Here is a 13,047-nt window from a genome sequence, read left to right as displayed (position 1 = left end):
ATAAGGGAACTTGGATTATTACATTTTGATTTAATTGAGTTTTTAAAGATAATCTATAAAATTAACTGTTTTCTAAAATAAAAGTTTATTTGATACAAGAAATTTAATCTTATTAATCCTTGGCTCTTCTGGGTCTTCCAACTTTTCCTTTCCTTTGTGCAAGCGTACCATTCGGATTTGCTGGGCTTTTGAGCAATTTATGCCAATCCTGTTCACACACCAAGCTTGCTCCTAGCATAGTGTACCTAAAAAAAGTAATACAAAAGTATATTGTGTTATCAAATATTATTCATATTCAATATTAAGATAATTTCATGGCAGAAATAATAAACGGTGAGGAACATACCTATCCCCAGGCCGTAGACTTGATCCACACTTAGCACAACTAAAGCACCTTAGATGAAATACACAGTTAATTATTTGTTTTGGTTGACTTTGTATGTCAATATTATTTATTCCAGTAAGAGCCTTTGCCACCAATTCACTTGGGGGAATAGTTTCGCCACATCCGGAACATACTCCAGAGCATCCGAACATACTGTAAAAATAAATAACATTTTACAAAATATATAATTTAAGATGTTGTAGTAGTTGTAATTTCCGAATACTATCGGTAATAGCAATTCTTTTCCAATGATTGCAGAAGATTGTCCCTTTGCAGCTATGTAGATGCTAGTGGCTACTTGATGCTGCTATAAAAAGCTAATCTAATACTAATGCTCTGATCACGGGCGCTAAGTTTAACCTTTACAAAGGTCTCGAAAAAATCAATGGTAATCGACACTCTGGATATCCTCGATCAACGGCCCTCGCAAGGTCAAGAAGTATGTTAATTTTAGGGTCTCTGTTTTCATTTAATAATTTTAATGATATGTGACAAGTGAGTGACCGATTGGAATGGTGTGCCGCAGTTATAAGTTATAATAATCTTGAACAGACTTGGCAATCTGGCAGATTGCTTAATTCTGTATGATACTGCGTCTTAGGTTTTTTCTTTAAATTGTGGATGAAACACACATATGTATTTATCCTTCACTATCCGATTCTGTATAAGACGATAGATAACTGATATACAATTTTCATTTAATGCGCAAAAAAAAAGAAGAATACCTGTAACAAAAACAAGAAAATATGTTTTATTTTGTTACTAATGATTGTGTTACCTGGAATAGTCTTTTTTACAGAGTATCAAACCTCTTCGTGTAAAACAGCTGGAACCGACCTCGGCTAACATGGCTCCACAGCAATGACATTTCAGGCAACCATTGTGCCAATATCTGTCTAGCGCATATAATAGATATCTATCACTTATTTTATCTATAAATAAACAAAAAAAAACCAAGCATTAGTATAATTGTGTGATATCTTATTAAATAATTAGAATATTTTTTACACATATAGAGTTTTATAGACATAATTAGCTACGAACACAGCTCTATTTGTATTTGTATAAATGGAAACAGGAAACCCATCGATACTTGGGCGATTCGTATGCGAAATTTATATTTTAAATTGTTAATACTTCTGCACACTGCACGAGGCAGAGTGTGCGAGCTAAAGAGAGAATGAACAAGAAGAAACAAGCAATAAACGAAATGATGGACGATTGGGTTTAGCCACTGTAAGTGAATTTGTTAATTGTGGCATCCAATTTGCCCTTAATTCAGGGATCTGATAGACATGCCCATTCTCTACAGAACTGCGTTTTTCAAAATTGTGAAGATCACAGATTGTCGATCCTAGAAGAGGAGGAAGTGGCACTTCAAATTACGGCAATTCTGCAAGAGCATTTCAAAAAAACCAAATTGGCCGCTGGACTAAATGCAAATATTATAATCAGGAGCTTAATATTTCTGCGCCTATATTGCATGATAATATAATATGTACAAATTTGGAAAGTATGCACTTGACACCTCCAAGGAATTAATAGATTTGTTCCCTTGGTACTCTCCTAACCTCAGTTCACAAAGTTTTAGTTCATGCTTCTGAGGTAATCTATTACACAGTAGGAGAGTTGTCCTAAGAGGTGGCAGTCATTAAAATTTTCAGAAGGCAGCGCACACACAAGATGTCAGGTATTATTACAACTAGGTATTTGATAAACAGATTTCTCCTAAGCTCAGATTCCTTTTATTGCTGCGCAAACAAAATTACCATCTACAAAAAGAAAACCTCTTTTAATACCTGTATACAACTTTTTAGAAAGAAAGAATAAAATCAATCAAATCTATAATTGCCTTTATTTGTTTTTCTTATTAATTTACAAAAATATCATCAACTAGCTTTATACAAGCCCAACCACTGTGCACCAGAACTATTTAACAGTCTTCTCAAAGGCACAGATCTAGCTGCACCATTTTTTAAGGACCATTCGTATGTTCAAGAGAATGGACGGAGCAAGAGAAATAGTTTACAACACAGCGGCAAATGGGTAAAATGCAATTTAATATTTAATATTAAAGAAAAATGGCCAATTTGAAACGAAGTGCAAAAGTTATTGCAAATATTCGCCATTCTAATATAAATCGTGATAACCTCGAACGTGAACTCGCCAATGGAGTGGATTCACAAAATAGTTTTCACCTCGTACTAAATCACTACGCAGTGTTTTTATAAAATAATTATATTATAGCTTGTTAAAAGTATTATAATTATAAGTATTAATATATTCTATACAACATTTGGAAACTGATATATCTTCAACCTTGTTTACGAAAACACGTAAGTAATCTGAAACTATATTTAAACGATTTACTATGAAGAGTCCAGTTTAAAGAAGATATTAAGAAACAAAGTTTAAAGTTTTTGTCTGTTCGGACAAATTAAAGATCTTACCTCCACATATAGTAATTTGAAACCATATTTTAACGATTTACTATGAGAAGATAATGAAAAGTCCAGTTTAAAGAATAAATTAAGGAACAAAGCTTAAAGATTGTGTCTATCCGAACAAATTAAAGCTCAACTTATTTGATTAATTTAATATCTTACCTCCACAACCACCACACACTTTAATTAGAGAGTTAGGATGAATTAACTGATGATTATTAAAATCGTTTGAAGATTCGTCCATGAACGATAAATGAGACGAAGAAATATTTGAGCTGGTCTCGACAATATCCTTATTGTTGGCAGTATTTCTATAACCAATAACTACGGGAGCGAAACTTTCCGGACTTGAGGAATCTTGGGGATGTGCCACTAGTAAATCTCTAAATGAATGGAACGATGCATTCATTGCAAAAAGTACTTTTTTGACTTATATTGCTAGGGTCATACGTCCTCTTTAAAGTTTTAACCTGCAAATATGTAAGAAAAAAAAATATATTTATTAAATAAATGCTGTCTATATAAATAGTATTACCTATCCATCGGGAAACTTAGTAAAAGGCATAGATTAGAGGTGGTGCCTGCCGGTTTGAACGCAGTTAAAGGCTAATCCTAACTTGACGGGGAAAATACCGAGATCCAGACAGAAAGGCAAGTCGTTCACGCCTGGACCTCGTTTACCGCATTCTGACTGTAATAATTATCTGATCGCAACAATTTTCCAATTACATAACCCAATTGGAAATCCCAATTCGGAAGGGCTGTCGGAACCCACGCAGGGCAGGATGGAATGGTTATGGTGATTCAGTGATATCACATGAGTCTTAACACAAACATTTTGTGACTGTGGCTCTTATAGTCTCTGAGAACGGACAGACGAACGAACAGACAGACACAGCCATCTCGACTTGGATATTGATACTGAAAGTACAAGTTATATAAGTATTATATTTGTGCTCGGAAATGGATGTACATATGTAAAGCACAGAAGGAAACCTTTCCGATTGCAGACTGATCTGATATCACACTGAATAAAGTTTGTTACAAGCACCAAGAACGATCTGTTAGATCCACAACTTTGAAGACACGTGAAACGATTCCCGAATTAGGGTCAGATTGGATCATTATTATAGCCAGAAGAATTTAATTTTCTTTAGCTACCCCCAGCAACTTTGTTTATTCTTGCCCATTCTCTCTCGCTCGCACACTCTGCCTCGAGCAGTGTGCGGCTCTGGCGGAGAGGGAGAGCTAAAAGAGCGTGTTGGGGTGAGAAGTGATGTAGATGTAGATGTCAGATGTAGAAAAAGATGTAAAATTCGAAAAAATTATAAGGTACATGAAAAACACATAGTTATGTACTGACTGAGTACCAGGTATAAAAGTAGAGTCTCCTTTGAACGCAACTCACACCGTTCCTCCTCGTCTTTATTAAATGAATTGACGATTGGTTCAGATATGATTAACACTTTCAGAGAACTTTTTCGAGGAACTAGAGCAGTTTTTTCTGTACACAATTGACTGATGACTATTAATGCAATCGATTTAAAAAATGTTTTAAATTCGATATCAGCATCAAAAAATGTTTTAAAATTAAAATAAATACATTAATATTATTATCTACCACAATCACTTGAAATTAAAAGGTTTACATGTAAAATGTTAAAACTGCATGTAGTATGAGTTAATTTGTATTTTTTTAAATAGGTTATATTCGACTCCTAATAAGATATTTACATATTTATTCATATCCTAAGTATATACACATCGAAGGCAAGCTTTAATCACATAATGACAGCCCAATTCATATTCATATCTTTAAAATTTGAAATATTATATTTTGACAAACGCTGTATACGTCCGACACAAAATACTATGAAATTAAGTTTACATATGTCCATTTGTATGTATGTATGTATGTATGTATGCATGTATGTACAAACATACATGCATAGATATGTGTAAGTATTTTACCGCTGCGTTAGACAATTTTAAGATGTTAAATGTAACACAAATTGATAAATGTTTGTAAGTTTATAAGAGGGTAACTACAAAAACGCAATCGCAAATAAAAGCTTTAGATTAAGTTTAACTCACATTTTTATTAAATCAATTTCTAAACGTTTAAAATTTTGTTTTGGTTAAAAATGCAACCTACATTAGCGATGCAAGGCATCGATACTATCGATATGGGTACATTTGAGACAGTGCCTTATAGTCTCTGCACACTGTGGATATCCCGGTGTAGCGGTTGGAATATTGTGAAACACTGGTTTACACTGCCACCATCCACAATCATTGAAAATCAGCTGCTTACAATTTAGGCTTATTTGGAAAGCTTATTTGCAGAAATAAAATGTTTATTAATAATTGAAAATAGGTATTGAGTGCGTTACACAATATAATCATTTTCCTGGAAATTAATAAAGAAGATAAGGCCAACATTGACGAGAGGGAGATTTTGGATCGGATATCTGAGAATTCTTGGGAATTTAAAAGTCAGACTCTGACTATTGTTGTTTTTACGTTTTCCTGTCAGTCATGGCTTACATTCTTGCAGTGAATTGAATTTTTTCGTTGTGAATGCCAATTAAATGAATTAAATTTGAAAATGATGGAATAAATATCGCATAGAAACGTGCAGATTAGGAACATCCCGGATGGCTGGTGGCCAGTGTGAATAGACTGTTACTAGTGTTTCCAGTTATCGGTGAATTTGAGAATTCATTTGGAATAGTGTACTGTGGCTTTTATAGTTTTTCATGAGATCCAAACTTAAAAAGTTTTTTTTCAGTTTCTTAAATACATAATAGGATTCCATCAAGCAGGTCCGACTTTCATATGTTTTTCGTCGATGTGATCTATTTTCTGGTGTCTTGTTAGGAGCACAATTAGCGCTGTTGATAGCCTTATTTTAGTTTTCGCACTGCGTGTAATCAACTGGGAACTATCTTGTCTTGTTGATCGTCATAAACTTCACGATCCGTTTTAGATCCACTGGTAACTTTATTTCTTTGTTCAGCCCAGTACTCAGATTCGCTAATTTCTGGGTTGATCTTGCTATTGAAACGATAAGAAATCATCCGATTTTTTCGGAAAAAAAACTTTGCAGACAGCTTCTTACAGTAGAGTACTCAGATTAGAAGAAAAAATTCCAGAAAGACAACCGATGCAATACTCCCATCTCGAACGAGCGAAATGTATCGCATCTGAGAACTGATTTTGAGAATAGAAAACACCGGCAGGCAAGCAAAATCGCCAAACAATTTCAGCGAGGCCACAGATATTCGTGGCATTACTTTTTTTTCGTCTTTTCACAAACCAAAATACCTAAATCAATAACCCAAATAGGGTTTTGAATTATCGAAACGTGCCAGAACCCAAACACAACGGCTTGATTCACTAACTATTGATATTTTTAATTCATTCACCGACATTTATTAAATTGTTCGATAGACATACGGTCTCAAAATTCACATTTTATAGTTCCTCCGTTGCGACAGCTACTTCTGGGTCCCTTGGTCCAGAGTCTGGTTGATCTGGTCTCGATGTGCTTGCCTCGTCATCATCTGGCCTAGGTGGTTCAGCGGAAGCACCTTTCTCCTTAGCCATTGTCAGATAAGTCTTGGTTTCGTCTTCGTTAAGAATTTTAAACGGCTGATCTTTTCCGACAATGGCAATTGTGATATTCTGTAAAAATTGTCAATAATTATCAATAATATAAAATGTCGTCATTTAACAGAATCATACCAATTGAGGTGCATCCTCATTTTTATTTTGAAGTTCATCTGTAGGCAAGGAGCCATGAATCGCCTGTATTCCGTGGCATATCATTTCCTCATTAGAAGAGTTTAAGAATTTGTCTAGATTCCTCTCCAAATATGTACGTGCACTTTGTGAACGAGACCCAATAGAGTTAGCTTTGCAATTATAAAAAGTTGCAGACGGTGTAACTTGGTATATATGAGGCCCCTTTTCATCATAGCCTCCAACAAGCAGACCCACTCCGTACGGACGTCGATCGTACCGTTGGGTGGTCGTTTGCATCTTATTACCAAGATTTGTTATCAATCGGGATACAGGATAAGCCGAGCCGTAAGAATGCTTGTAACTTAGGCACTCAGATCGCAAGTACCGGCTTATCACACGAGCATCAGCAGTTATGCCAGCGATCGATATTCCCAAGTGATCATCAATTGGGATAATCTTACGCTGAGAAGCTGACAGCTCCGATGATGGTTTAGAAAGGGCAACCAAAACAGCAACATCACGATTTTTTAAACCAACAGTTGCAGTTCCAAGTTTAACAGCTTCCATTGCGTACTCGACTTGGTGCAATCGCCCTTGCGGACTCCATACTGTAACATCACTATCATATTGGTTTCGAAACTAAAAGGAAAATATTATTTTCGGTCCCTGTAAAGTACATAGCCAAAACACTCTATTAAGTTAAACTTACCATAATTTTTCAGAATATTCTCGGCACGACAAGCAAGTAATACAATGACAAGTAATATTTTGAAAAGCTAGATATGGCAAAAAACCAATGACTATTAACGAAAATAGTTAGCAGAAATAATCGATGATTTTAAAACAATGGAATGGAACATTCATATTCGTTCGTCGCATTCGAGTTGGGAGTCAATTTGGATCGGGTGAATAAGTAACCCAGAAGAGCTCTTCTGCGTGTACCCAGCTATGCAAAAATGTATAAATATTAAAACAAAAAACTGTGAGAAATGTAAACTAGCACTGTAAGAAAAAATTATGTTTTAGATTTGAATGATTAACTTCCTAATACTTACTATATCCAATACACCACCATAATCTTTTTAGAAATGGTACTGAGTGAAAAGCAGCAGAATAGTTTCTTGCCCAAGCGAATCATGATGCTCGCTATTGACGATGATAATAACGCCAACATGGTCGAGGAGATTTGGGAGTGTTGTATCTGTATCTGTGTTGACGAACTCTTTGGAACCGGGAACTTTAATTCAAATCTTTTCAAAGCTGGGTGAATTGTGAACAATTTTCACATTTAAAAGGCCTTTATAGCCATCATAAAAACAGAAGCGACTTTATATTGTTCTGTGGCATCTTGCGCCAAATGTTATAACATTTAGCAGTTATCTATTGAGTACTATGGAAACTCAGGATAAGGCTTTGCAAATAATTGTCTATATGTTCTTTGCAAAGGTGCTTTAATTTGGCGTCGTTTAAGGTATCGTTAATAAAAATGTATGAATAAACCGTAGAGCTGCAATTAATTGGCCAATCCTCCGCTTAATAAAATTTGTCTATAATTGTTTTGTGTTTTAGCATTTTTTGTTGAACAATTAAACAATTTATTAAGACCAAGAAGCACTACTACTAAGAAAAAATAGGTTGTCATCGAAAGAAAATATCATTAAGCATTTTTACAGCTATAAATTAAAAAAAAAACGAGAAGGGACGTGTGAGACGCTTCTTACGCGTCACAACTTTTATACCCGGCACTCAGTACTACATCTGCACTTTAGCGGTTATTTGTCAAATTTTACATTTTTTTCTTCATCTGTCATCTACATCAACAACACTGCTCACGCCAACACGCTCCTTTAGCTTGCCACCCTCCCCTAGAGACACACTTTGCAGAGTCAGGGCAGAGTCGCGGCAGAGGCAGCGGCAGAGACGTGTCAGGGGCAGAGGCCATAAACTGCGCGAAGCAGAGTGTGCTGCTATAAGCTGCGGGACGGTGTGGGTTTGGCCACTGAAAATTAATTTCTTCATTGTGGTTATAATAATGATCCAATCGGATTCCAATTTGGTGATCTGCTAGATATGGTCATTCCCTACGGAATGGCGTTTTTAGTTTTCTGTTATCTTTAAAATTGTAGATTTGGGAGGTTTTTGCTCTTTTGCGGGGGCGGGGCTCATTTTTGAAATACACTGGTTTCAGTGTGAGCATGCAGCCAGTTTGGTGGCTCTAGCTCTTATAGTCTCTGAGAACTAGCCGACAAACAAGACGGACAGACGGACGGACGGACAGACAGACATGGCTCAATCGACTCGGCTGATGCTGATCAAGAATATATATTCTTTATGGGGTCGGAAACGTTTTCTTCTGTGCGTTACATACAACCGTTATCCGCACAAATACAATATACCCTATTTACTCTTCGAGTACCGGGTATAAAAAGTTGTTTTGGCTGGAAGCGGAAGAATTGTTTTGAAGAGTGTTTTTAATAACAATTATAATCAATAAACAGGTACAATAATACTATGCATTTGGTTGTCGTTACAAAAATGAGTTTATTTATTAATGTTTACAGAATTCTCCCAAATATCTTCAACACAATTAATAACAGTTTCTGGCGAAGATAATTTATGTTTCATAAAAAAACCTTGAATCTGAGCTGGACTTACGGGACGGCAAAAAGCTTTAACACGCTGCGCAAATTCTACAGAGCTTAAGGCTTCAGCGTTCTCGAAAAAGTTTTTAAACATTTCTTCTAGTTGATATTGAGTACAATGGCCTATAAATTCCTTTACATCAATTCTGCCAGGCCGTATTAATGCGGGATCTAAGCGATCTAAATAATTAGTTGTCATAAAAACAATTCTAGCTTCGGTAGAACCAACCCCATCCAAACAGTTTAACAATCCACTAAATGTTATTCGGTTAATGCCATCGTATGCAGACTTTTGTTGCAATGTTGTCTCCCGGGAAGCGAATGCAGCATCAATATCTTCAAGCAAAATTATGGATTGTTCTGGTGCTACATTCATAAGATGGTTAAGTCGATCATCGGTAAGGCCTCTTTCCGATAAATTCAGCAAACAAACGCTATATTCTAATTCTCCTGCCAAAGCAGTTATGAAACTCGATTTTCCGCAACCTGGGGGTCCATAAAGTAAGTATCCACGTCGATAGGGAATCCCACGTTGAGTATACCACATAGAACTTTTAATAAAGTCATTGCAATCGTCAATAATCTTTTTAGAAACTCCACGATCTAATACTACTGAGCCTGTAGGACGACGTCGTCGAGGATGACCAAACGGCCTCCACTCTGCGCCCATAGCCGTATACAGAACAGTTTTACCATCGGTTGCTTCTAAAGCCAAATAACGGGCTTCATCCAAGATATCAGAATAAATTTGTTTATTGCTTCCAAATGCTGTTAATGTCACCGATTCCCAGGGCACTCCCATGTGCAAGTCTAATGTTTGCTGCTCTCTAGTCCGCTCCACTTGAATCCAATTTCCTTTGTATTTAAATATATGTTTTCCAATACTTGGTATAAAATCATAGCTGGTTAGTATTTTGCCATTATCGTTTTGGATAAAGTTTGTTTCTACACTTAAATGCTGCGTTTTGCGGGCTCCTTTAATTGTTATCCATTTTAATAGCCACTGATATGATTTATCTCTGCAGGGAACTTCTAAAGTTATCATCAAATGTCGACGAAAGAGTATTATTCCCCCTTGAAGGCCTTTCCTTAATATTGCAGCACTTGCGCCGATTCCAAACAAACCGAAGCCAGCACCAAAATATGGATTTGTTGATAAACTTGACAAAAGTTCGGTAAAGGCCATATCATCTAAGAAAAATGTGTACAAATCAAAAAAAAGGCAATGGAATTTTATAACTATCTATGTGTAAAATATTTACAAAGGTTTACATGTAATAATTGTATTGTACCGACTTTGGCAGATGAAGAAGATTGACAACTTGGATTTCCTATAGCTCTTTTTTTTCTATTGCGGCCAAAGGCCAAATAATGGAGTTTCTTAATTGTTTGTATTGGCAGGTATAAGGTTTCTCTCAACCGTTTTAATTAATTTAAAGATTTGGCTTCATCGTTTGGCGCGGGTTAGCGTCAAATCCGCCAAAAATTAACACCAAAAGCTGCTGCATCAAATAAAATAGGCCCTCACTGTGACGTGAATCATACAAATTCTAAGATGTTCGACTTGGCTATTTCGCACAATATTTGAATTACATACATATACCCGGTACCCGGTAAAGGGGTATATTAGGGCCCTATATTGATACTTGATCTCTATTTATAATTTTTTTTTTTTTTTATATTTAATCGCTACAGCGAAATTGGTTGGTTGCAGAGATGAGTCCGCATTGACCAGATACTTCAGTTTTGTGTTGAATATTATAAAAAAGTTACTGAAAATTTTGAACTCAAAAAAGAGTTGTTTGCCGAACGAGCACTAGAAATAGAATGTTGATTTATAATAATATATCAGTCTGATCTGCATGTAATCCTCATGTGGATGCCAACGGCTTTCGGGCTTTGAGATGGCGGAAGGGGGAAGGGTGAGATTTTGAAATACACTTCGAACAGTGTGGTTTATCTAGCTCTTATGGCAACAGGCCATTCTGGAGAGCCAGAACGAACACACAGAAATATGTATGGACATATTGTAGCCATTTGGATGCAGTTAATTATATAATTACTGTTTCGAATTCGAATTTTGATATGAATTCAAGCTAAGTTTTCAAGTCAACATCAAATATACTCAAATATAAACATTATGATAGTATAGCATTAGTTGGAGTGAGAGATCAACACAACACTCATAACATTAAGCCGAATTATTGTTTTTATACCAACCGAAGGGAAAATCGAGCGAGTGACTATAATCGATTCTGCGTATGTAGATCCTATCGATGTATATCAAAACAGCTTCAATTAGGAACGGTGCGAATTGAAAACGATATTTTACAATTTGTGGTCCGGTTTCACTGTGGTTGAGTTATTATGTTTTGTTTTCCCGGGAAAACTCACTTACGTACATTTGAAAAATTAAGGAAACCGATAGAACATTTTTCTACTACTAGCGGCTAGCGGCCTTACGGCAGGCAAATACTCAATTCAAGACAAAGAACAAACTATTATGGCCTAGTACTCAGACTGGACAAGGAGCAGGCCAAGGCCTTCGCTTCTCTGTGAACTAAAGGCAGGTGTTGATCAACCCATCGGAAGGCGACAACCCTCGAACGGGATCATTATAGGAAGCGGCTAAGAATCTAAGGCTCTAGAGAGGGCTTTCCTCAAATTCTACCAGCTTAGCCGACCGCCACAGTCCAATCACAACCAGTGGGGGACAAGGGAGCCTAGCGAAACTGGGTAGGATTCGGAAAAGCGCTTCAACAAAGCAAAATTGACGAACAGGCTGGAAAGCTGGGAAGAAGAATCGCCATGTCTTGAATCTCTACAAAGAAACCTGTACGAAAGCGAAAAGGGTATCATGGGAATCACTAAGGCCGCAAGGCTTCGACGAGTAGACCTGGAACCTACAGATCTCCACCTAGAGTGCAAGGCCGAGACAAGTGGGCTAGGCTACTAGTCAAGTTTTTCAAGCCGGCTCCGTAAGGAAGAAAGTGGAACGGTCATTCATGATATTCATGGAAAAGGAACTTAAAAGGCCACACAACGGACAGGGACAATTGGAAGCGGAATGCTGCAATTGGGCTGTGGCGCTGCACCCAACGCCCAATAAAACAGTTTCTGTCTTGATTTGTAACGCGGTACGCTTCTTCTATTGTAAAATAAATTAAATTACTTATGCATAAACAGTCGGTGAAAAATCATAAAATCCTAGCCGCTACTTATGTACATATGCACAGCCTGGGATGGGAGCTTTGTTCAATACGAGAATTTAGGAACGTTTATATAAATACACACACACCCATGCCTACATGCAGATGCATGGCCATGTTTGAATGTTCCCTTGTTACGTTAAGAGACCTACATAATGCGATTGCGTGAGTTATAAGGAGAATATGTGTACATACATTGAAATGTCTGTATGTTTGTGTTCATTTCCGACGTCAATTTAGTCTCCGTTTGACATTTCAAAGAAAAAGTTGTGGAAGCCGGGCAATGCATTATAAAGCCATCAAGTGAATTTCAATCAGAATTGTGCTAATTTTTTTGCATGTGCATACGTATGTACAAAAACTAAAATATATTTCGAGTTTTTTGAAAATGTGTATATATGTACATACAAAGCAAACATATGAAAATCATGTATTTACGACACATTAAGGATCCGTTTATAATGAAAATATCTACATTTTACATATGTATGTACCTACAAATGTATGTATGTAACTACATAAAAATATTACGTGCACAGTTATAGTTCTCAGTACTCAGTTGTGTATGTACATATGTATGTAGAATATAAATCATACAAAAATACGCAAATATTATTTAT

General features: G+C 36.3%; 3 protein-coding genes across 3 annotated transcripts; all 3 read right to left on the bottom strand.

Annotated features, from left to right (window-relative positions):
* Positions 1 to 10: 10 nt before the first annotated feature.
* On the bottom strand, positions 11 to 5,029 carry LOC117901559 (protein apterous). Its single transcript, XM_034812357.1, has 5 exons — positions 4,924 to 5,029; positions 2,992 to 3,299; positions 1,164 to 1,317; positions 347 to 538; positions 11 to 245 (listed from the first exon to the last, which is right to left on the bottom strand). The coding sequence occupies exons 2-5, from the start codon at positions 3,236 to 3,238 to the stop codon at positions 113 to 115; spliced, it is 726 nt and encodes a 241-aa protein (XP_034668248.1). The 5' UTR covers positions 3,239 to 3,299; positions 4,924 to 5,029; the 3' UTR covers positions 11 to 112.
* Positions 5,030 to 6,241: 1,212 nt separating this feature from the next.
* LOC117901746 (proteasome subunit alpha type-1) lies at positions 6,242 to 7,392 on the bottom strand. The gene is made up of 3 exons (XM_034812633.1): positions 7,286 to 7,392; positions 6,577 to 7,215; positions 6,242 to 6,516 (listed from the first exon to the last, which is right to left on the bottom strand). The coding sequence occupies exons 1-3, from the start codon at positions 7,286 to 7,288 to the stop codon at positions 6,307 to 6,309; spliced, it is 852 nt and encodes a 283-aa protein (XP_034668524.1). The 5' UTR covers positions 7,289 to 7,392; the 3' UTR covers positions 6,242 to 6,306.
* A 1,705-nt stretch (positions 7,393 to 9,097) lies between these two features.
* LOC117901590 (mitochondrial chaperone BCS1) lies at positions 9,098 to 10,414 on the bottom strand. The gene has a single exon (XM_034812399.1). It carries the CDS (start codon positions 10,402 to 10,404, stop codon positions 9,118 to 9,120), a length of 1,287 nt encoding a protein of 428 aa, XP_034668290.1. The 5' UTR covers positions 10,405 to 10,414; the 3' UTR covers positions 9,098 to 9,117.
* Between the last annotated feature and the right edge of the window lie 2,633 nt (positions 10,415 to 13,047).

This window comes from Drosophila subobscura, chromosome U (genome assembly GCF_008121235.1).
Source record: "Drosophila subobscura isolate 14011-0131.10 chromosome U, UCBerk_Dsub_1.0, whole genome shotgun sequence".
NCBI lineage: Eukaryota > Metazoa > Arthropoda > Insecta > Diptera > Drosophilidae > Drosophila > Drosophila subobscura.
Note: the sequence above shows the minus strand (reverse complement) of the source record. Positions and strands in the feature narration are given on the sequence as shown.